The following is a 23943-nucleotide window of genomic DNA, read 5'->3' as shown; positions in this document are numbered from 1 at the left end:
ATCCCACAGAGAATAACATATCTGCGCGGAAATATAGGTGCTGATTGAAGATGACGCTCTGGAAGAAACAGTTGGCGCAGCGCTTTCGTGGCGAGTCATCCCTTGCGCGACGATGCCTCTGCCCGCTGCCGACGGCCATATCCCAGCGCGTGGCCCACACCATGGGCCGGTACCGTGCACCCAAATTATCCCGGGCTCCAAATCTTGCTGGCTGGACCCTGATGCCCGTCGTTGCCGCTGCCGCCAGTACGCGGCCGGCGAGCACCCCTAGCCCGGACACGGAATCCCCCGGCCACGGGCTCCTGGGCACCCTCCCCTTCAGCGAGGTGGGGAAAATAGCAGCAGGCCCTTTATTTGCTTTGGTGGCATCGCAAACCTGCAAGCTCTCTATCCCTACCTCCACAATCCGCACAGGATTGCTCGATCTGCTGAATATTCCCTGCTTTCCAGCTGCTAAATATGAAACATGCAATTACGGTTATTTGCTTGCGGAGGCCGCCACCGCTTGCCAACTATCTGCCTACAACCCTTCTTTTGCTTGTCTGCGCCCGCCACCGACCTGGCCGCCTGGCCACCTCCTTCCAGGACGAGTATGTTCAAGTGGCGCAGGTGGCAGGGGTCCACGGAGTGCGTGGGGAGCTGCGACTGGAGCTATCCACAGATCAGCCGCGAGAGAGGTTCCGGGCGGGCAAGAGGTGGGCTGCCAGCAGCCCAACACGGATCACTCTTTGCTGCTCCGCACTGTAACGCCCGCCGGCGAGTCGGCTTGCTGAGCAGCTAGCTTCCCGAACGCCCAGCTGGGCACCGTAATCAGCGCAGCGATGAGCAGTAACTGCATGTATACACGCTAATGCATAGCCTTGAACCTGAGGTTCCTACATCAACGCGGGATGTGCGCCGCAGCCATGTCTCTGAATGATGTCGGCTCCGTCCTCTGCAGCCGGCCCGCGACTGCTGTTTTCTTTCGAGCAACAAACTCCCGACCTGGTCCGATAGCCCTTCCGTAACCCGGTACTTCTACCCGCATCACCTCCTGACCCTCTCCTCCCGCAGGCTGTATCTGCTGCCGCCATACTCCGCGCGAGGCAAGGATTCAGCCGGGAGCGGTTTGCAGACATTGCCTCTCATACCGGTGCGACGCAGTTTAGCGCATCTTAATGAGTCCAGGTCACCGCCGTGTTATTTCTCGTACAGGATGACATACTGCATGCCGTCGTCGCGGCTGTGCTGATATCAGATTTCGACAGCACTGAGCCAGTTGGCTGGCCTGGTGCCCCGCCTGTCCTTAAGGCTATGCACTCCCTATCCATCCCCGTGTTCCCCGCCCTGGACCTGTTGCCTGACTTTAGTCCGTTGTCTGATGCAGACACCTCCCCCTCCCCCCCACACACACATACACGTGGGACACCTGTTCGGGTTCCGCAGGTGACGGCCCGGGGCGCCAAGATGCAGCCGCGGGGAAAGGGCGAGGAGGCATGGGTGGTGGCGCTGGAGGAGGTGACCAGCCGGACGCAGGTGAGCGGGTGGGGAAGAGGGGCAAGCGAATACCTGCTTTGGGAGGAAGACTGGTGGAGGGGTGCCAGCCGTGGCGTGGGAAGGGGATCGTGACGCTGGCGTCGGTGCCCCGGGCAGCTGACAATCGGCCGACAGTGCGCACTAGGTGACGGTTCCCCGTTGCCTGTAGGATGTCTTACTTTCGCCGCGGCGTTTCGCCCGTATGTACGTCTGTTTGTTTGTGTGTGTTGTGTGGTTAGAGCCACGCAAAACGGCCGCACACCCGCACTCACACCCTGTCCGTAACGCCCTCTCCGCTATCCTGGCTGCCTCCGACTGCGGTCCCAGGTGGAGCAGCTCCGAGGGTACCTGGTGTACTGTGCGGCTGCTGACCGGGGGCCCCTCCGGGACCCAGACGAGTTCTACGTCACCGACATCATTGGCTGCACCGTCATCCACCAGGTGGGTGTGCGGGAGAAGCAGGGTGCGTGTGTGTGGTGGTGGGGGGGGAGAAAGGGCGCAAAGGAAAGGACGGATGTTTAGGGTAATATGGGGTTTTAAATGCGGGGTTATTTTGGAGAGAAGGCAAATGCCTCCGTTACCAGGAGGACGTTTAGGGGTTCATGGAGCGGCTGATGTGGGTCGGTGATTCCTGTTGTCGATGCGTTGACCAGGTGAATTTAAAGTTTGAATTGAACCACAGATTGAAAGTTTAGATTAGCACCAAAACTGGAGCTAATGTGCCAATTCAGGAAATAGAACATGATCAACTTTCTAACATACAAATGATGCGTATGTTGCAAGGGGACGTGGGAAATGGGGGGGAGGCGTGTGGCGCATAAGTGCCCACCTTAATAGCCTTTGGTGTTCGTGCACATCTGGGTTCACAAATATCAACATTTGCAAGTTGCTATTTCGGTCTTTGGACGTTGCCTTTCCGGTGTACAGCATTGTAAGCAATTCTTTTGCCCAAACACCTTACAGGCCACAAGGTCCATGGTTGGTCTGGTGGTGGATGTGTACGGCGGTATGGGCACCCACGACACCCTGCGCGTCAAGCTACGTGCGAATGAGGAAGATGTTCTCAAGTCCCGCATCCGGTGGGGGCCGCAACCCAACGTGGGGCCGGGGAGGGAGGTCCATTTGGAGGGCTCGCGAGGCGCACTGCGCTGAGCTGGGCCGAGTCCAACTTCATCAGACAGCCAGGATGCCTGGGTGCCTCCCCGCACCAGGGACCGGCACGCAGGGGGGCCATTGGGCTACATGTACCTGGTCCCACACAGGGCACCTTCAGTTCCCACCCCGCTTTGTCAGCTGCATCCTCTCCGCAACATTGTTAGTCCGGGTTGTAGCAGTAGGGCAGCAGTAGCCGCTAGGTGACCTTCCTCGTCCGCCTTACCCGCGGCCCCCCGGTCCGTCCTTGATTTAGGTACTGCATGATCCCCTTCGCCAAGGCCATTTGCCCCGTACTGGATTTGACCAACCGCACTTTGGAGGTGGCGCCCCCGGAGGGGCTGCTGGATCTGGTGACCGAGGAGAAGCTGAAGAAGGTGGGACCGAGGCTGGCGCAGCGGGGGATGAGGCTGGCTTAAAAAGAGGGAGGCTGGAGTAGAGAATTGGGTAGCTGGGCGAGGTTCCGAGGCCTGGTGTAGGAGATGTTGAGTATATATATGTATACACGTATATATGTATATATACATACATACGTATATATATATAGATGTACATATACATATATATGTATATATGTATATATATTATATATACATATATACGTGTATACATATATATACTCAACATCTCCTACACGTGTATACATATATACGTGTTTCGTTTCCTCAGCCAAGTTCCAGCGGCCGCCATTTCCTCCGTCGCCACTTTTGCCGGCATCCGGTGATCTTCCTTCCGCATGTGCCTTTGTTGGGACCCTGCCGCCTGCTTATCCCTAACCCGGTAGCCGCTATCGGATGAGGCCAAGGCCAAGAAACTGGCCCAGCTGCGGGAGACGCTGGCAGGTGAGGCGGCGTCCATACAGCAGCAGCAGCAGCAGCGAAATCAGGCGGAGGAGGACGATAACGACGAGGTGGAGGGGGCGGCATCGGCAACTGCAGTCAAGGGTGGAAGGGCGGCGGCGGCGGCACCGCAGCAGCAACAGCAGCAGCAGCAGGGGCGCCGGCTACGGTCTATGGCGGTCCAGGGCGTTGGCGTTGGCGCGGCGGAAGGGGTTGGTAGCCTGGGCGAGGGCAAGGCCCGGGAGCTTGGCGGGGGGGAAGATCAAGCTGACAGGGGTGGCGAGGAGGAGGATGGTGGCGAGGGCAGCGGCAGCGTTCTTGGTCGGCGGTGGCGGCCGGGGTTGCGAAGGCGGCCGGGGAGCTTAAGGCTGGGGCGGCGGCGGGAGTAGGAATGCCTGGAAAGGGTCGACAAGGCCGCCGCGGTTGACAAGACAGCCACCAGAATTGTTGTTTTCCATCAACAGCGGAGAGTCGTGGCAAAACCAACGGTCCACAGGGAAGCATTCTTCCGATGCTTTACCAGCCATTCTTAGGTAATAACTGGACTTTTTCCGCTTGAAACACATCCGAAACGGTTTTTGTAAGCCCCAGACCCACCGACCGGTCAAATTTTGCGGTGGACGCCTAAAGCGTCGCCAAATCGGCCAAACGAAGGCTTCTGGAAGTACACACCGTCAGCCACACCGAATCCGGACCTTCCGGACGGCTCATGCAATGCTGCGTCCATGGTACAGCCCTCGTAGCGTGAGTCTCTAAGGCATATGAGCCCATATTGCTGTGGTGCCGTGCGGCCCAGGCGGCTTGGCTTGGGGGCTTGTGGTACTCGACCCAGGCGAGGCCTGGGTTCTGGATTACTCGGGCTCAGCATTCATCTCTGCTGAGGGGGTCCATCAGGTCATCAGCTGCCAGTTCCCAGTTGCGTTCGAACAAGGGTCAGAGTGGTGAGGCTATCGCTCCTGCATCGCTTGTAATGGCCCTGGCAAGGTCGCGCAGAATCTCACCTTGCCGGCGTCTGTCTTCAGTGATGCGGTTGCTATGTGGCGGGCCGCTGACGATCCCCAGTGATGTGGGACACACTGAGCGCACCATTAGACCGTGAAAGGGTTGAAGGCGCGGTTGAAAGTCGAGATGTAGGTTATGTATCCATTTATTGCTGTACATAGAGCGCAAAGTGTGTGGTGTTGAAAGTGATGTAGTCTGTAAGCGATGCGTTTCTGCTCGAAGCACTGTCACAGGTCACCAAGTGTGAGCTTGAACTATAACTTTTTGGGCGGGGCCCCAGCGCGAGGCGCCCAGGGGGGCCCCGACCTGTGTGTGTGTGCGTGTGTGTGTAACGGACCAAACATAATATCTCGCCCGGCTGAAACGCGTTATAGGTACTATATATCATTCTCTATCGCAAGGTATCTCGCCTGTAGCCAACAAAAATCGTATGAGCACAAACAACTTTGGCTGCCTCAATTGACCGAGGCCAAAGTCACATCAACGCCTCTCGGGCTAAATTTCATCTCAAAAAGGTGCCGTGTATCTCATCATTGATTTCCGAGATGACAGCGTATGATAACTTTAACACCCAGCTTATGTTACCATTTGCCCGCACGGGCATTCCGACTTGCCACCAGCAGGCCGACAAATTTGCTTACATTTCTCTATGTAATACGCAAGCTGCTAGTTTGTACATTTACTTTAGCCAATGCTCGGGGCCTCCGGAGACTTGCTGTGTGCCGCGATGAAGCTCGCGGCTGTGGGGCGGATTGCTGAGGCCGCTGGCGCTTCGGGGATAAACATCACAGACAGCACCGAAATTCACCCAGCTTTCGTTACCATTTGCCCGCACGGGCATTCCGACTTGCGGTCTGCCGCACTGTCCATGCGGCATGCACCCGGGATGGATGTGATTCGCGTGGAGCCCGCAGGCGGTGCTGACGATTCCGCCGGTGCAAGCTTAGCTCTCACACCATCAGCACTGCTGCAACAAAGCACATCTCCCACCACGTTGACACTACCCATCAATTGTCACACGTGCCGCGCTAGCTACCGCCCTGTATGGATGCAGGGGGGGCCCGCCCTTTTTCCGGCTTCGAGGAAGCCGACACCCGACTTGTCAACCCTGCCGCTCATTATTGCCGCATCGTGACCCTGAAATATAATATGCGAAGCTGAGGTGCGAGAGAAGCTTGGAGGTTTTGCCGCATCAGGCTTATTGAGCCTTTGGTAAAGCCGTAGCCAGTAGATGGACATTCAGGCTTACTCCTGAATACCAAATCCTAAGATTTTTTTGCGAAGCAACATGTTGAATCTTTGCGATTTTTTTGAGCTAAAGTGATCAATGACCGTAGTGGTCAAAAAATTGGGTGACTAAACTGTTCCTATGGTTGGTTGGCGCTTGCAAACTGATGTGTCGCCTCCAACCTATCTGCGAGGTACACAATCTTACTCAAATTCTCCTATGGAGGCCTGGAAGGGCCCTAACCTGGTTTCCGGTTCTGCCCGTTGTAGAAGGCCTCCACAAGCTTAACGTACAACGCAAATCGGCATGGCAACTTGTCACTTATTCTCCATGCAAGCAGAAATGGCCATATTGTATGCTTAAGCTATTGCATGTACGGGCTTGCGGAGACGCAGAGGCCGGGAACGTGCTGCACCGGAACTTCCGGTTGCTATGCAGTCGGTTGGCGCCGGTGGTTACCAACTCGTACTGTCATGTTTTATGAACACTAAATCGCAGCCTGGACATCTTTCAATCATATCATGCAATGTAGTCCCATTGTAGGTCCTACGCTTTACAACTGTGGAAGAGATGCTTAATCCGCGTTTCTTAGAGCGCGCGACACTTGCGCTTAGGTAGGATGCGCAGATCGTGGGTCCTAGGAAAGACTGAACATTTTTCACATAGTGCGATCCCGTCCTTGCATATGTGCCTGCTAGGCAAAGCTGAGGTCACGCACCAGGTTTCCATCGGCCCCGATACGTACCTATCGTGAGAAATAAAAAATGGCGAAGTCCGTCTATTTTGCTGGGCTCATGCTACGGGCAAGGCTGAGAGGTTCACGGCTGCTTGCAGCAGAAGTCTTGAGCCCGTCACTCATAATGTAAGCATTCCGCATCGAGCTTGCGTGCTATGCACATGCCTGAAGCTAGCTGGCGTCTGCAGGCTCGTGACTTTCGTCCTCGGGTGGGCCATATCAACAGTCGATAAGTTCCAGGTGCGGCCTCGAATTTGTGTACGACAACACCTTGTACTCCGGCTGCGGCACCCATTCCACCCACGCTGTTGCCACCACAATGTATTTACAGCAGCTGAACGCTCGCCTCTATCCTTACACTCCACACATCTCGGTCATATCCCCTTGCCGCCACACCGACTCTCGTATCTCCATGCTCTCACATCCCCTCCAGTAGCGCCACGCGGTCGACAATCTACTTTTCGATCTGACTCATCCTCCCCTGATGAGCCTATGATCATTCCGACCCTCCTCTGTTTCCTTCCCCTCCACCACGCACCCCGCCACCATGGCCATCCCGTGCAAACATGATTCCGGGCCCCCGACCCCCCGGGATCCTCCCCCTCCGCGGGGTCAGGTCCTCATATTCGCGGACAGCACCCAGCGGTTCTTCCAGAACGAGGGCGAAATTCTGCGCCTTGCCGGCTGGCGGTCCGGCATCCCCACCTGCCTGGCACCGCTGTCCCGCGCCATGGAGCGAGAGCTGCGTCGGCGGCACAGGGACCATGAGGCGGAGCGGCGCTTCGAGAGATGGCGCCAGGAGCACATCAGCCGTAGCAGTGCAGCAAGGACCGCGGAAGCGGCACGCGACCATGGCGGCCGCCAACTACAGCAGCAGCACGAGCACGGTGGCGGTGGCGGTGAGGTGCAGCAGCAGCAGCAGCAGCAGCAGCAGCAGCAGGAGCAGCAGCAGCGGCAACGGCGCCTCTGGCGGCAACGGCACTGGGACGCACTTCCTCACCGCGGAGCAGCCAACGTGAGGCTCAGCCCCGGGGAGGTGGTTGGGCGGGATATGGTCATGTCACTTCTGGCAGCCACCAAGAAACGAGATGTGGTGGAGGCGCTGCGGGATTGCAGGTGGGTGCGGTCTGGAGCAGCTGGGGGCAGAACCGCCGTTGAACCGGGGCAGGAGCTGGAGCCGGAGCTGGCGCCGGGGCACGCGAGCGACCCTGTCACCCTGTTACCAGTTGGTGTCCGCAACATAGGAGGTTGGGTGGATGGGTGGGTGCCTGAGGGCTGCCGCCCTTTCAGCTGTTCCCTGTGTTCCTTCGTAATTAAGGTGGGAAATGACCTGGTGGTGCCTGTGAGGCGGGGAAAGGTGAGAGCGCTGTACTCGCTTCCACACCGCCCCCATCCGGTGTAGGTCCCCGCCCTCTTCAGCCTCCACCCTCTCTTGGCATGTGGTGGGTCCACACACCCCCAGCGACAAGGCGCAGTTGCGGCTACACCAGCTCAACCCCGTCAGTTCACCCCGTCATCCTGTTCAACTTCCCGCTTTCCCCATCACTGACTCCCACGCGCACAGCACCACACTCCCCTTTCCCCCATACGTTCGTGGTTCGTCTTTCCCCCCATACACCCACCCTCCCACCCGCACCACCTGGCACATGCCAGGTGGCAGGACATGTGGATGAGCGCCTCCTCCCCGACCGCGATCAACCTACTTAACAACCTCCTAGGGTGAGCAGTGGCGGGGTGGGGAGGGGCCGCGAAGGGGAAACAGGTGCGAAGTCAACCTGAAGAGGGGAGGGGGACCCGGGCGTGTCAATGAAGAGCGGTTGTGCAGCGACTGGGCCAGTTGGGCCGAATTGGGATCCGTAGCAAGAGACGGGCAACGGGGTCAGTCGCGATGAGGTGCATTCGGTGCTGGAATGAAGAGTGCCAAGTCTGGTGGCGAAAGAGATTGCCAGGCTTGCATTGTGGGCTATTTGAGGTGCCGACCAGGTTTGGAGGGAGGGGGGCAATTCTCAATCTCGGTATATTTACTCGTCGTCTCTGTCTCTTTCCTGCCCGCCCGCCCGCCTGTATGTATGTATGTATGCACACGAGTCATGCCTGCACATGAACAGCTCGAAGAGGTATGGACGGTCCACACAGCCCTAGTACGACTGCCCGTATGTCCGCAGAAATGCCCAAACCCCCCGTGATGGTGCTTCCCCTTCTGAAGCCCATCCCAACCTTTGCTATTGCGTACATGCCTACAGCCCCACTGCCCTCCTAACCTTTGACGAGTGGCTGCTGCTTAGCTCTACCCTGAACGCCACCTTGGCGGCTAGTGGCAGAAGAAGCACGATAGAGGTGAGGTCAGGGGATGGGATGGGGAGCTCCCAGCGCCATGTTTGAAGGGATCCGGCGTTCAGAGGATACAGCGTTCTGGATGGCGTAGGCATGCAGCGGGAGTTGGAAGGGGGCCGACTGGGGAGCGCTTGAAGGGCTTTCAGAGGGAAAGTGGCGGGAAGGACAGGTGCCTAGGTGGGACAGTATGGGGCCCGACTGGAAAGCAGGACCAAAGCCGGAACACAAAGAGAGCGCAGGTTTGTGTCAGAATGTCGATCCGCTGCCCAGCCCGAAGGCGTTTTCCGAATGAACAAATCCTGGCCGCTCATTACACCGCACGTAAACTCACCCACTCTCCACAACTTTCCCACTGCCGCCGATTCGAGACGCACCCCGGCCCCCCACCACTCGTTACCCATCCGCCGCCTGTATAGGCCACCCTGCAGTTCTTACTGCCCATAATGCCCTTGTCGGGCATGCAACCCGGCTGGCTGGCACTCGTGCCGGATACGCCGCAGGTGCGTCTGTCTGTCTGTCCGTGTGTATTTGCACTGCAAGATGGAACTGTGCCACGGTTCGCAGGGTAGAATGATGTATGTACGTAGGTAGGTAGGTAGGTACGTATGTGTCTTGCCTGCCTGTCTGTGTACCTATCTGCCTGTATATCTGACTGTCTGTCTGTCTGTATGTATGGCGCGCGGATCAGAAAGCCCTCGAATACGCGATCACTCTTTTCACGGTCATTGATGTACGAGTCCTCAGCAGGTCGTGTTGGTGGTCAGGGGCGGGAGTGTTGCTAGCCAGGGCCTGATCAGGGCTGACCCGGGCTGACTGGGTCATGAGGCTGACAGCCGGACGACGTCAGGGTTGAGACCGGGACACGCGGGTGACCGCCTGCTGGGTCAGCGGAGGCCCCATCCCGCAGCAAAGACAGCCGTGGTGATGCTAACCCCTCAAGCCCCTCACGCACCGGCGGGTCAGCGCCTCCGAAGGGACTTTGAAGTTGCCCGACCAGCACACGTAACGCACCACCAGCACACGACCCCCGGGGGAACGCAACGGCACGCCTGAAGCCCAGACCGGGGCCCCGACTGAGTGGCAAGAGAGAACTGACCGTAGACCGCACCGCCGCGAAAACTCCCAAGTAACACGGCGGCATCTGGCTGTACTCAGGTTCGTGCGTTCGCCGCCCACATGTCGGCCACCACCCATTTCTTTGACGACGTCTTTCTGGGCGTGTTCGACTCCGTGACAGCGGCCATGGACGCAGCGGCGGTGGCCACGGAGCCTGCACCACGTGCGGCTGGGCCTAGTCGCCTGCTGAATGGCACTGATGACAATGGAGGGGGAGGTGGCGGCGGCAGCGCACCGAAACGGGCGCTGATGTCGCCCGGGCGGCTGTGGGCGGTGTTGGAGTTCACATCGGGCCCCGACCCGGGGGTCGGTGTGGATTATGCCATTCGCATGAATGCAATGCATGTGCCGGGTACCTTTTCGAAGCTATCGCCGGTGGGTCAACGGCGGGTGGAAGGAAGGGGGTGGGTGGGCGGGTGGCACTCCTCTTATGACACAGAACGGCGTGGTGGTGCATGTGCAGCGAGACGTAGCACCGGTCTGTACGGAGGAATGCTTGTGCCTATGTTACAGTAAGACTACAGAATGGTGTTTAAGGGCTGAGGGTGCATTAGCGGGCATGAAGATTTTTTAGCTTTTTGCGTTGGACTTGCAGAGAGTCATTTTTGCCCGCAAGCCCTGCTGGCACGTGTCCCTCCATGAGCCTCCCCCTCTTGCTCCTGGCGGAGTACAACCGATCCGGTTCCTGTGGCCGCCAAGGGATCAACTCCCCAGCAGGATCGCGCTTCCTGAAGCCCCCCCAAATCCCCCCTGGAGCTCTAACATGCTGGCAAAGCCCCAACACCCTAAAACCAACCCCAGACCGCTGCCGTACTGCAATGTAACTTACAGCCCGAGTGCCAGACTTGTAATGGCGACTTCTTGGCCTACATGGCATCTGGCTTCATGTCGTTACAGGTGGAGTCGGGGGAAAGGAGTGAGAGCGGGGTCCGTGTCCATGTGTCGTCAGCATCGTAAATGTGTGTGTATGCACAATCGCGCCCTTCTCCTGGATGTATGACCCCATAGCAGGGTGGGTGGGGAGCAGGACATCGGACGTCGTAACACACCATTCCCCGACCTAACTGCCCACGCCTCAACGCGCTCACGCACCTGCTCAACCCCGACTTGATTGTTCCCGCTTCACACAAACCCTGACAGTTCCCTGCCGTGCTCCAACCCCTCTCAACCCTCGCTCTCCTCCGCAGGCCGCTGTAGCCGGCTACGTATTGGGCCCGAGTGGTGACGGGGCCGATCGCGAGCGGCGCTGGTCCGATGCCACCGCCTGGCTCACCCAACCCAACCCCACGGCCGCCATGGCGGGTGGGGCGGGCAACAGATCGTCGTGGCCCGGGCACGGAGATGTGCTGCCACCGGATCTGTACGGCATATGGTTCACTCCGCTGCCCAACATGGGCCAGGAGGTGCGTGGACGGTGGAGGGGACCCTGGTGGTGGACTTGAGGCCGGGTGGGGCGGGTTGCGGGTGGGAATCAGTGCGGGTGTAGCTGTTTTCAGGAATCAAATAGCAACAGATTCGGTTGTTGGTGGGAATCTACCGTTGTACGGCTTGGCGTCATCAGCCATCACGAGCTGGGGCAGCCGCCGTGCTTCTGTCTCTGTTGGCCTCTTCACCGCCCACCTCTCCTTAGGCGCGATGTTCGGCCCCACCACCTTTGCCTCCCCGACCACCTCGCGGGTTCCCCAGAGGAATGGTGAGCGCCCCCTAGCCCGTCCACCCGCACTTACACCACTGCCCTGCCCTGACGCTGTGCTACCCTGCCCCCCTACCTCGCTTGGCTCTGTCCCACAGCTCTCTCGCTCTCCGCTGCACTTGCGGCCACGGTGGTGCCGCCCCTTCCCGAACTGACCCGCCGGCTTACTGACCCGCCGCAGGTGAACGCGTTTTACGAGTACGGCGCCCCGTTGCTTGGCATCTTGACCACTTGCAGCTTCTCCATGCCATTGATGATGCTGGTCAGGTGAGGTGGCTGGGAGGGGGCGGGCGGGACAGGGGGACTCTAGGGGGAAGTGGTTACCAGTCAAGCCCTTCCTGCTGCCCATCCTCGTTGTCACTTCCATGTCGCACCCGTGTTATCAACCTCCCTCTTCCCCGTCCATCAGGTCGATGACCTCACAGCGGCAGTCGGGTCTGCAGCACCTGCTGCGGGTGGTGGGGCTGTCAAGCTGGGAGTGGCAGCTGGCCTGGATGTGGGCAGGGGTAGCCCTGCTGGCCGCCAGCTTCGGGGCGGTGAGTGGTGGCGGCGGCGGGTGGGAAGGGGTTGTGGAGGGGCGGGGAGCTTGCCTGTTACGGGGCAGTGCAGTACTGCGGTGGAGCCCGTGTTGCACGTGCTCAGCCCCGTCCCCTGGCCCCCGTCCTCCCTGTCCCCAGGAGGCTCTCCTGGCCGGCAGCACGTACCTGCACCTGGTGCAACCGGGGCTGCTAGCGACGGTGATGGCGGCGGCGGCGATGGCGGCAGCGGCGTGGGGAGTGCTGCTGGGCTGCTGCTTCCAAGATGCCAAAGTGGCGGCCACAGGTAGGTGTGGGGGCTGAGATGTGGAGTGGGTTCGGGGTGGGGCTGTGCAGGTGGCCCTGCGAGGGCTCTGCGGCTACTGCTGCTAATGGTACTGCTGCTCACGTACCACAACTGGAGCTGCCATCAGCACCTGCTGCCCCCCGCTCCACCCGCAGGCAGCTTTACGGTCACCTTGGCGGCCGGATTGCCCTTCCTGGCCTTGTACAATACGGGTACGTGCCAGCACCTCGGGATTAGAATGGGCCCGGTGGTTGTGGCGGATAGTGCCACCAGGTTCTGAGACAGGCAGAGGTGGGTCGCGGATTTACAGTTACCTGGGGAGGTTCAAAGAGCAGTGTAGACTGCTGCCCGACTATTTCCTTGCTGGGGCAATTTGAGTTCGATATCTTTCGGTGTCTTCCCCTCCCGAGCTCCTGTCCCCCTAACCCATCGCCCCCGGCTCCCCGACGCCCCCCGTAGCCCCCACGCAGCTGCTCGCTGCCAAGCGGACATGTTGCCTGATGTGGCCATTCGCGCTGTCTGTACTGCTCCAGCGCATGGCGGCGGGGCATCAGCTGCGGCGGTACGGCGGTGATCGGTCGATCACTGCCGTACCGGGCCTGGAGTGGGGCTCCGCGACCCATGGGCCGTTGTCTTCAGTGGAGCTGATTGGGTTCCTGTTGCTGGATGCCGTACTGTACTTGGCGGTGGCAGCAGCTCTTGCGGCGTTGCGGGAGATGGCAGCTAGTCGAGTTGCCCCGGGGGCCAGCGGCAGCCAGGCGGCTGGCAGAGCTGATTGTACGGCGGTGTTGGAGTTCCGCGGCGTGACGCACCGCTACAGGGGAGCCGTGCGCCCGGCGTTAGATGACGTCAGCTTCACCATGCGAGCAGGTGGGCTGGGCTGCATGTGCCGCCCCCGGAGCCCACCCTCCTTACCTACCTCCCCAACTCTTCCACCTTCCCCCCTCCCAGGCGAGGCGGTGGCGCTCCTGGGCCGCAATGCAGCGGGCAAGAGCACCCTGATGGCAGTGGGCTGCGGCAGGATGACGCCTAGTGGCGGAGGTACCGTACGCGTGAGCGGTTGCAGCATGTACGGCAGTGGCGGCGCGTATCAGCAGCTGGGCTACTGCCCCCAGGGGGACGTGCTGGTGAGGGCGACAGGATGTGTGTGTGGGGGGGGGGGTCCACGGAAGTCGGCGAGGGGCAGCGAGATGATGAAAACAGAGCAACAGGGTGCAGCAACAGCGAATTTCGCCATGACACACCTTGACGAGTAGTGGTTCCCTGTTGCCCTCTCTGTTACACAGCTCGCCCTCCGGAGCTGTCCAATGCCCAGGACTGCATGACACCCAACAAGCCCTCATAACAGATTCATGCCCCAGCTAGCTCCTACTCCACGCTCCCTTTTGTCGCATCCCACCTTATTCCGCGCAGCTTCCCGACCTGACGGCCTGGGAGCACCTGCAGCTGGCGCTGACGTTGCGGGGAGGGGAAGGGATTGGAGCTGGCGAGAGGACAGGAGGCCTGTGGGGCTGCGCCGCCTTGGGACAGTGGTTTCGGAGCCGGTGGCAGCTGCGCGCTGCGGCAGCCCAGCTGGCGAGGCGGGTGTCACTGCCGGAGGATATGCTGCAGGTGAGTGTTGGGGCGTGTGGAGGCGAATGTGAACTTCTGCATGGTTGTTTTGGGGGTGACTCGACCGCACCAGCGGTGCCTCCATAACATCGGTTCGGGGAGTCCTCAACTTTGTGTGTGTTTGTGGGGGTGCCTGGGGGTCGTCGTCCGTCTCAGGGTACGGATGGAAGGCGCGCAGCACATGCAGGATGGGAAAATGGCCTGCCATATATCTCTGTTGCGCCGTCCTGTTCGCACCTTAGGTGCGCCGTTACCTGCGCGGTGCCCATCCCCACTGACCGGTTGACTGACCCCAACCCCAACCCCACCAGCTGCGGGTTTGCCAACTGTCCGGCGGTTCCCGCCGTAAGCTGCAGCTGGCTGTAGCAATGGCGGGGGAGCCCCCACTGCTACTGCTCGATGAGATGACGGCGGGGGTCGACGCGGAGAGCCGCCAGGCGCGTGGGAGCCGGGGATGTAGGAGGAGGATTGGGGGGGATTGTTGTGCGGAGCGGCGGAAAGGGATGTTGTGTTGGGGTGTCACCCCGATTCGGTTTTGATCCCCACTTGTTTTGGTCCGCCCTAGGGGGAAATGTGGGGATTGCTGTATTAAATGGTGGAAAAGGGTTATAATTTTGCTCCCTAACTGGGTTTCGCTCAGTTCGTTTGTTGCCATCGGCGCTCGTTTAGCCCCCCGCCCCATTTCCCCCCTCAGGGCATCTGGGGGGCGCTACTGGCCGCCAAGCAGGGCCCCTGGGGTGAGGGCGCCCGGAGAGGTGGTGCACGGGGCGTCAAGGGCGCGGGTGAAGACCCTGACCGACCCGCAGGCCGTGGCGCCGCACTGCTGTTCATCAGCCACCATTTGCCCGAGGTTGAGAAGCTGGCGGATATGCTGGCGGTGATGGAGCAGGTGGGGGAAGTGGAACTGGACGGTGTTGGAGAGATTAGGCAAGGGTAGGGGTTCGGCAGGGAAAGGGGGAGAAAATAAAGAGGGGAAAGCAGGTCGTTTTGTGATTTGGCCCGTTGCATGCTCCCTTGCTGCTGCCCCAACTCCAGAGCCCCACCGCCGCCGCAGCAGCAGGCGGGACCCCGCAGATGAGCCGACTTGAACAAGTCCGCAGAGCTGCCTGGATGTTCTCAGGAGCTGGGGGCCTTGCTGCACTGCTACAGCTCCCTAATCCTGACCTGCTCCGCCACCACTGACTGAGCCCCCGCTACCACTGCTACCGCAGGGCCGTCTGGAGTCCCTGAAGTCCGCAGCGGCGCTGCACTCCCTCCTCAAGGACGGGGCACAACGGGTCCTGAGGATTACCACCCGCCCGGCACCGCCGCCGCCGCTGGGCCCTCCCGCTCACCCTGCCACTGGCGGCCCAGTCTTCACCAGGTCCCAGCTGCGAGACATGATTGTACGACATCTCGGGGTAATGTCGACACGCGTATTGTACAGCAATTGGACGTTCACGGCGGTGTATATGGAGTCGGTGACCACGGCGGCGGCGGATTCGTGTGGGGCCTCTCTGGACAACCTGGAGTCGCTCGTGCGGCAGCTGCAGCTGCAGCAGCCACCCAGCGAAGGACCTGAGGGGGATGCGGGTTCAGGGCCGGTCGCAGCCATCGCCACCTCAACACTCGGCGGTGCCCAGCCATCAGCCGCACCCGCTTTGGAGTGTGGCAGTGGGTGGGAGGCTCAGCCGCTGGTGGTGACTGGCTGTGGTGTGGATCCTCCCTCCCTGGAGGATGTGCTGCTGCTGGGCCTGGGATCGGGATCTGGAGGGGCGTTTGGGAACGTGGGCAGATTCTCGAGTACGGCGGCGCACGGGGCCACTGGGGACAAGGCGCAACAGGCGATCCAACCCAATAGTGCATCTAATGCTGGCTTAACCGTCCTCGCGGGCTCGGCCGCCAGCACCGTTTCCGCCACCATCACGACCGGCGGCACCTCCTCCCAGCCCGTCACCTCTGTCACCTCCCACAGCCATGCATCAGCCACCTTCACGGAAGCGCTCCATCCCCAGCCTCGATCGGGCTTCGCAGGTACCTTCCGGGGCAGCGGCGGCCTGTTGGCCGATTTGATCGCTTCCCTGCCACCACTTCTGACCAAGCAGCGGCTTACCTGGCTCCGAGACCTGCGCTCCAGCGCTCGCCTGCTGCTGCTACCCGTGGTGGTGGTGGGTGTGGCCATTGTGGCTCTCAGCATCCGACCACCCAGCACGGGACCTCCTGCACCCCTAAACCTGGCTTGGCTTGGACAGCATCAACCCACGCCGACAGCTGGGTTGCCGTCAACCTGGCTGCAGGCAGCCGCAGCCGCCAGTTCTAGTGGTGGTCAGGATGGCGGTGGGCTGTGGAATGCAGCGATGAACGCCTCCTCTCCTTCGGCGGTGGCTGCAGCCATGGAGGCAGGGGGATTGGCTGGGGCTGGAGTGGTGCCCCTGCGCGCGGAATGGATACGGGCGGCAGCGGATAGGAGCCAGGACCCGGATAAGGGCCACAGCAGCGCCGACGTCAGCACCTGGTTTTGGGGTCGGAGCAGGGCTGCGGCCGCGGTAACGGAGCCGGCAGCTGCGAAGGCTTTGGCGGCCACGGAAGAGCCCTCGCCACCTCTGCATTCGGCCATGGTCTTTGGTGACGCGGTAGCAATGCAGCTGAATCGTACGGCATGGTCGGCATTAGGATGGGTTCTGGAGACAATGCTGGTACCTACAGGCTACGAACCGGCGGGGGAGGTTGACCTTCCGGAGCTGCACAAAGCTACACAGGTAGGGGGGACTGTGGGCAAGTGATCAACTGTGCTGTCATGGAAAAGAAAGCAAACCTTTGGGCTGCGGTGCTTACGGCCTTCCTACCTTGACTTGAAAGTACTGCGCAGGGAGGCGGCCTGTGTGCCACTCCTTGACCGTCCGCCGCTCTCCATGCTGCTTTCGTAACTGGGGACCCCAGCGACTGCGACCCCAACTTTCCTTTGAACGTCTGTCGACCTCAAGGTGCTGCGGGAGGAGCCGGGAGCTCTCTGGAAGATGGCGGATTTCCTGTATGACAGGATACTGCTACATGAGGTATGTAAACATATAGGATCTGAAGCCTCAGGGACTGTCTGCTTCAGGCGGCATGTGTTTGACGCGGGACATCCTAGGTCGTTTCAACTCTCGATGTTCCCTCACCTCACCTCACTAGGTGATATCGCTTGTACGCTACGTGCGGGGGAGCGCCCAAAGCGCGGGCAGCAGGGCCAAAAGCGGGGGCAGCAGCCCCAGCGCCCAAGGATTGGAGTCGGGCGAGGCCAGCTTGGGCAACACCACTTTTGGCCGTCAACCAGCTAGCCGCAGTGCTGCTGGTCTGTTTTCCTTCTTCCAGCTGGGAAACACGTTGGATCTGTGCCAGCTTGAGGTGCCAGGAATGGAGCAGGACACAGGAGGCCGAGGGAAAGTGCGTAGGGGCGGCTATGGGCGGAGACTGTTGATGAGGTGGGTCAATGTGGTCGCCCCCTGGGGCCGCTGGGGCGGGAGGCATGGGGATTGTGGAGTAGTTGCCTTACAGCGCAGCACAGACCATCATGGACAATTGTGTGCTAAATCGCCATATCCTTTTCGGTGGCCAGGTACTTTAGGTTGGCAGTCCAGCCACACGATTGCAGCAACCCCTGCTGATATCCAACGGGGCCTGGGCATCGTACTGCTTGTTTTGTTTGACGAGTTCAATAATAAGAGGCGGGGCTGTTGCTATTCGCACTGCGCACTATTTCTTTCTTCAACACCGACACCCTTCCTGCCTCCAGCTTTCGCCCATCCCTCAACGTCAGCCTCTATTTATTGGCGGGTTTGCTGCCCCCGGAGCAGCGGTTTTGCTCGCTGGCGAAGCACCTGGTGGAGCACTCGCACACGAGCGCACAGGTGAGGGTGTGTGCCGAGTTCTATTGGGCCAGGAGGCATTGGGCTACTAATTTTCATTCGCACTGAAATAGAACGTGAGGAGGAACTGACTAGTCGGCCTCCTTTCCCGCTTTCCTTACCCCGCCCCCTAGCTATTTCGGAGCTACAAGGCTCGTCGCAGCCTGCCCGCCCTCAACCTTATGTGGAACGTGAGCAGCCCCCACGGCCCGCCCGCGGTCCTGAACCACCTGCACAACACCATCATGCGCCTGCGTTCAGCGGTCCACGCAAACACACAACTCGACAACAACATTACCTCCCCAGTACGACAACATAGTTACCATCACCAACAGTATCCCGGTGTTAAGGATCGTAGCTTATACGGTCAGGTCGTATACAGCAGTACGCCTATCCGTGTTCACAACCACCCGCTTCCCGCCCGTGGTACCACATCATCAATCGCGGGGCTGCTGGACCACATGCTGTTGGCGCTCATGGTGGCGCTGCCGCTCAGCTACACAACAGGTGATTGGGAGCGCGTGTTTCTCTTGCCTCCCACTTCCACCCCTCCCGGCTGAACTCCTCGTTCCAACCGTCCTCTGCGACCTCCTCCTCGGGCTTTTGGTGGGTTGTTTTGCTGATCGAACCCCCTTCGCTGAAGCCCCAGCCTCTTGCCACATCTGGGTCTGCGGTTCTGTTCCGTACTGACTCTATTCCACATTTACCGCTCCCTGCCCTTCTGCCTCCGCAACTGGCAACCCCCTTAGGCAGCTTCGTTGTCCGTGCCGCATCCGAGGCGGCATCGGGAGCCAAGCAGCAGCAACTGGCGGCAGGGAGGGCTTCGCCGCTATCGTACTGGTGCGGCGGTGGTTTGGGTCTAAGTAACCTGGTGCAGACAGGCGACGGCTCCCACGCTTCACCTGATTGTGTGCATTACCCTAGCCGGCATACGGAGCTAACCATTGGTCTCGCTTACCGTTACCGTTCATCATATCCTGTCTTCCCCTTACGGTCCCATCCTTCTTCCCATCAGTCGACCCCAATGCCGCCGCACTTCATTAATCGCTTCCGTCCAAGAAACCCATTCTCAACCTATTGTATGAGTGAGCCTAGCATGTATCAAACCGAAGACGACACTATTCCAAGAGCCGTAAGCCGCTACCACCCCACCCACGCTCCAGGTTGTCCTTCTGGCTGGCCGATCTGGCCTTGCACGCCATCGTTGCGGCCGCCGTGTTGGGACTTATGCTGCTCGGCGGCACGGAGGCTTTCGTCGGTACTCCTCCTCGCCTGGGAGGTCTGGCCGCACTGCTGATGGCCTATGCGTCCGCGTCTCTGCCCTGGGGCTACTGCATCGGCCTCTACTGCACCAAGCCCGCGTCAGCGCAGGTAGCTAGCTAGCTAGCTAGGGGGGAAATGCGGCGACCCTCCCTTGCCACCTTCTTTACGCACGTCGTCTACCATGCATCGCGAACTCTTCTTCCCTCTCAGTGCTGAAGCCCTTCTGTACTCCCCCCTTTTGCAGGGCCTGGTGTCCACAGTGAGCCTGTTGACGGGTGTGGGACTGGCTCTGGCTCGCCAAGTGTTGGCGCACGTGCGTCGCTGGAGCTGGCTGGGGAACATGATGCTGCCGCTGCTGAGGCTCCTGCCGCCCTTCTGCCTTGTGGATGGGCTCATACAGGTGGAGGGGGGGCTCATACAGGTGGAGGGGGGGCTCATACAGGTGGAGGGGGGGCTCGCGGTTGAGCGGGAGGAACTCTGAGTTGGGGAAGCGCTGCAGGTCAACTGTTCAATGTGCAAGGTCGACTTGAACCTCCTTGCGGCTTTCGTGGATACAATATTATTCCGCCGTGCGCCTCGTCCCGTTTCCCCTGTGCTAGATGTCATTGCTGGACGTCATCCTGGCTCTCTCCGAGCTGCTGGGAAAGCACGCGTCCAGGAAGGGAATGGTGCGCAGCATTCTTGAAGGCCACCTTGTGGGCATTGGTGGGTGCTGCAGGGCCGGGGGCCCGAGCCAGTATTGGGAGCTGCAACACCGGGTGTGTGTGTGTCAATAAGGAAATGATAATATACAACCCAAACGCGGCCTGAGGGCGAATGCAAACCGGATGTGTGGTGCTGGGCACAAGCAGGCGGCCTCAGAGGATCCATTGAGATAGGTACCTGGTTAGGCGGACAGGCGGTCGGGCCGTCCACCTACGCTGTACTCCCGCTGGATCTCCGTACCAACGGCGGCAGCTGGTGTGGCAAGTTGGTCTGGGTGTGTTGCGTGCGTGATGCCCCGGGCGATATCGACCCCCTGGGGTGTTTCACTCAGTACGGTTCCCAGCGGCACCTCCCTTACTCCCATTCTCTCCCAACCCTTCACGCGCTGATGGTATCCACCTGCCGCCCCAGATCCCTCCAACCCCAGCCCCTTCCAAAGAAGCGTGCTGGGAGACCATCTGTCGTACCTCGCCTTCGACGCGGTTCTGTACGGCACCGTACTAGTGGCGCTTGAATGGAAGGCGTCGCGCGGGGGCCTCTTCCCTGCCGTCGCAGCCGCCTGCCCTGCTGGCTCCCTCCTGCCCAGGTGGGTACGCACTGCCCGGCGCAGCATGGCGGCGACAGCGAGGGCGCTGCGTGCCGTACTCTCTCGTGAGGTTCATGTAAGTGATAGCAATGAGCACAAATTACATGACGCGGAGTACGGCGACCGTGGCGGCGGCGACGCCACTACCAATGGGACGCGACGCCGCCGGGGCACGGAGGCCCGCGCCGGAGCCGGTGATCAAGGGCGCGAGGCATGGGCCGCCTCTTGGGAGGCACTGGCACCGGGAGAGGATTCGGAGGCGGTCAGGGAGTGCCTGGTGCGGGTGCACGACGTCTACAAGGTGGGTGGGTGGCTAAGCAGACTGGTGGCTTGGGAAATGTGATGGGTCAAAGAGTGGAGGAATTTGAAGCCATACGGATGAGGTGGGAAGTCCTGTTGAATTTAAAGTTCTTGGCTTGGATGCGGCCGGTAGGTCGGATGAGCTACCCCACGTGAAGGAGTCCCCTTGTATCAATCCATAAAAATATTTTCATTCTCGTCGGCTTCGACTTGACGTGACCTCCTCGAGCCGCTCAGCTCCTCCAAGCATTATTATACAGGACCGCACAATACCCCAACCCCTTCCGCTCGCTTTGGCCGAATTTCCAGATGTATGGCACTGGCCGCGGCAGAGTGCGGGCGCTACAGGGCCTGAGTTTTGAGTTGCGAGAGGGCCAGTGCTTGGCGCTGATCGGCCGCAATGGCGCGGGTGAGGGCGCGGGGCCGGAGGGGGCCAGGGGCGTTAGTAGTGTTGACTCTTAACACTCAGGATGCTGACACAAGTCCTAAAGGCTGTCCGTCTCCCCGTGCGCGCTGTTGCAGCAGCCTGCGAAGTGCGCAGTGAAACCCCGCCACCCACATTACCCCGCTGGCCCCATTCCACCTTCCGCAGGCAAGTCAACGGCCCTTGCGGTGCTGTCTGGGCGGCTGCGGCCATCTGGCGGGAGTGTAGTGGTAGGGGGCGTAGAGGTGGCGGGGCGACCTGAGGCTGCGCGCGCCCGGGTGGCTCTATGTCCGCAGGTGTGACAGGGAAGGGCACTTGTTCACTATCCTACCTGGAAGCACACAAAATGATTAAGGATTGGCAGTTACTTTCCCGGCCACTAACTCGAGCAGGTTATGCAGCAGAAGGAATGTGCCTGCTCAAGCCAGATGAGTGCCTGGATTTTATTGGCGCTTTGGAGGAGTTATCGCATACAAAATCGATACTTCGTGCTATAAGAAGCATGGATGATGGTCTCACGCGAAAGTACAGTAGACAATCGTGCCTGCGTTCCCGGTCCGCCTGGTTCCCGGTAAACCTTTATACGGACACCCTCGGAACTTGTAACCTTTCAGTTTGGCAGGAAATATTACTCCAAAAGATTAGTAACGACTGATGTCTTATATACTCGCAAATAATCTGCAGCTAAGCACAAAACGCGCAGCACGGCACCGGCACTACAAGCGGTTATACCCGACGTAAACTCCCTAACGTTTATCTTGTGCAAGCTTTGGACTGACCAACTGATTTCACACAATTGCCCCTAAATCCCGGCTCACGCTCGCAGCGATATAATACTATACTATTTTCCCTGCTCCATCTTTTCTTTCTTCCCCTCTCCTTGCATGTAGACCAACCCGCTCCTACCCTTCCTCACGGCCGCCGAGCACCTTACCATGTACAGTACCTTGTATGGCATGGGGAATGGTCGGAAATCGGCCGTCCTGCCCGCTGCAGTGGCCACTGTGGCGTCGCGGTGCGGGCTGCCTTCGGAGCTGCTCCACCGACCCGCGGGTCAGCTCAGTGGCGGCTCACAGCGCAAGTTATCCCTGGCCATCGCGCTGCTTGGGCGGCCTCAGCTGCTGCTGCTGGATGAGCCCAGTGCCGGACTGGACCCACCCGCCCGGAGGGACATGTGCGACACAGTTAACATGGCTGTCAGGGGCTGGGCGGTAACAGAGGCCGCAGTGGGTGGCGGGGCTGGCCTGCCACCACCGCCATCCCTAGCTGTGGTTCTTACAACCCACTATGCGGAGGAGGCGGCGGCGCTTTGTGATTTGGTGGGGGTGCTGGATGAGGGCATTCTGTTGGCTTGTGGACCACCGGAGCATGTGCCATTGCGGCTGAAAGCGGTGAGGCCGCGGCACTACCTGGCTGAGACGGAGGAGTGGGGCCCCGTGCTGACGTCGCTGCTGAGGCGGCGAGGCCGGCCCACTGACTGGAGGGAGCCATCCAAAGGTGGTTCGAGCGCTTGAAGGTTGACATAGAGGGGTGTGGGGAGGGGCCGCTGCAGCAGCAGCAACGTGAGCTAACGTGTCTCTCGGCGAGCGTGGTGTGATACGTGCGTGGCGTCACGTGACGGCGCATGGGAGGCATCCTGATGCGTACGTGCGGTGCATGTAACGCAGCTCTGGAGCATCAGGTTGCGCAGCAGCCGATGTAATATTGGAATGTATTGAAGTGTTTTATAACCGTATCAGGATTCATTCGGCTAATGATTGTTTATCACCGGCAGAATTTGGAGCAGTAACGGAAACTAAGGCATTTCAAAAAACTGCGCGTGGGGAGCAGCGAACAGAGCGGAGAAACATAGACTTGCAGCGTGCAGCGAATGAACCACGCAGTTCTTGAAGAGGATCACAGATGAACTTTTAGGTGCTGACCTTGTGGATCGCTTGGAGGGCCTGCATGGTAGGATGAAGCTATATGTCCTTGCCGGTCTAGAGGTGGGTTTCGGGGGTATCATCGGAGTCATATCGTTCTTTAAGCAGCCTCTCGCACAAATGTGTCCGGTCGTACTTCGCGAATAGAGACTCCGTACATCTCGTCCCAAAAGTCAGGAGCGAATTTTGCCGCGCAGATGCGCGCGTGCGATTCGCAAAATGCGCCTGTACAAATGTATATAAAATTTCTTGGCGGATGAGGACCAGGTGCGCCAGCGCGTTGCGCAGGTGAGCATGTTGGCCATAGCCGCACGCTGGACTATTGCGTGGATGCTTTGCAGTAAATAAAAGCACCGAAAGCCAACGTCGTAGCTTGCAGCTCTGGGCTCGTGAAACTGCCGCGGAAGATGAAGCGCTGGCGAAGAGGCAGTTGTATGCAGCACCTTGTTCAGAGTAAAGTCAAATTACAAAGTTGCGCAAAGTATAACATACATAAACTTAATTAAACATAAGAACAGATAAGACGTTTAGAGCCTTGTCGGTGACATGGACGCCGCTGTTGGCTTGGAACAGCTATTTGCTGTGTGCATAGGACGTGCCCGCGTTAGCCGTGTTGCAACAGCTCAGGATGGATTTCAGCCAGCAACAGCCTCAAGAGCTGCTGCACAACCACCGGGAATGTCTTCAGTTGGGCACATGTAGTTTTGGTCGGCGGGGTCGAGCAATGTACGCAATGCGCACAGAAACCAAGGTGCAGCGTTCTGTAACATCGCCAACATATCCGGTACGCGGTGGCAGGCTTGCCGAGCACGAAATGAAGGGGGGGTCG

General features: G+C 59.7%; 1 protein-coding gene across 1 annotated transcript; it reads left to right on the top strand.

Moving 5' to 3' along the window:
• Positions 1-50: 50 nt before the first annotated feature.
• On the top strand, positions 51-22706 carry VOLCADRAFT_98328 (uncharacterized protein; the record flags this gene model as incomplete). The annotated part of the gene is made up of 44 exons (XM_002957216.1): positions 51-326; positions 586-695; positions 1054-1132; positions 1426-1515; positions 1843-1956; positions 2479-2594; positions 2924-3044; positions 3452-3827; positions 4303-4447; positions 6661-6712; positions 7089-7218; positions 7480-7588; positions 7935-7971; positions 8037-8068; positions 8126-8191; positions 8716-8809; positions 9223-9306; positions 9962-10297; positions 10724-10819; positions 11110-11325; positions 11609-11615; positions 11714-11745; positions 11797-11882; positions 12025-12151; positions 12293-12437; positions 12593-12649; positions 12897-13307; positions 13389-13564; positions 13851-14048; positions 14743-14937; positions 15260-16786; positions 17012-17083; positions 17202-17491; positions 17803-17917; positions 18049-18421; positions 18664-18754; positions 19078-19285; positions 19422-19577; positions 19777-19882; positions 20294-20468; positions 20556-20769; positions 21078-21177; positions 21361-21488; positions 22083-22706. The coding sequence occupies 44 exons, from the start codon at positions 51-53 to the stop codon at positions 22704-22706; spliced, it is 8292 nt and encodes a 2763-aa protein (XP_002957262.1).
• Between the last annotated feature and the right edge of the window lie 1237 nt (positions 22707-23943).

Source organism: Volvox carteri (genome assembly GCF_000143455.1).
Source record: "Volvox carteri f. nagariensis unplaced genomic scaffold VOLCAscaffold_70, whole genome shotgun sequence".
Lineage (NCBI taxonomy): Eukaryota > Viridiplantae > Chlorophyta > Chlorophyceae > Chlamydomonadales > Volvocaceae > Volvox > Volvox carteri.
This window is presented reverse-complemented; position numbering and strand designations above follow the sequence as displayed.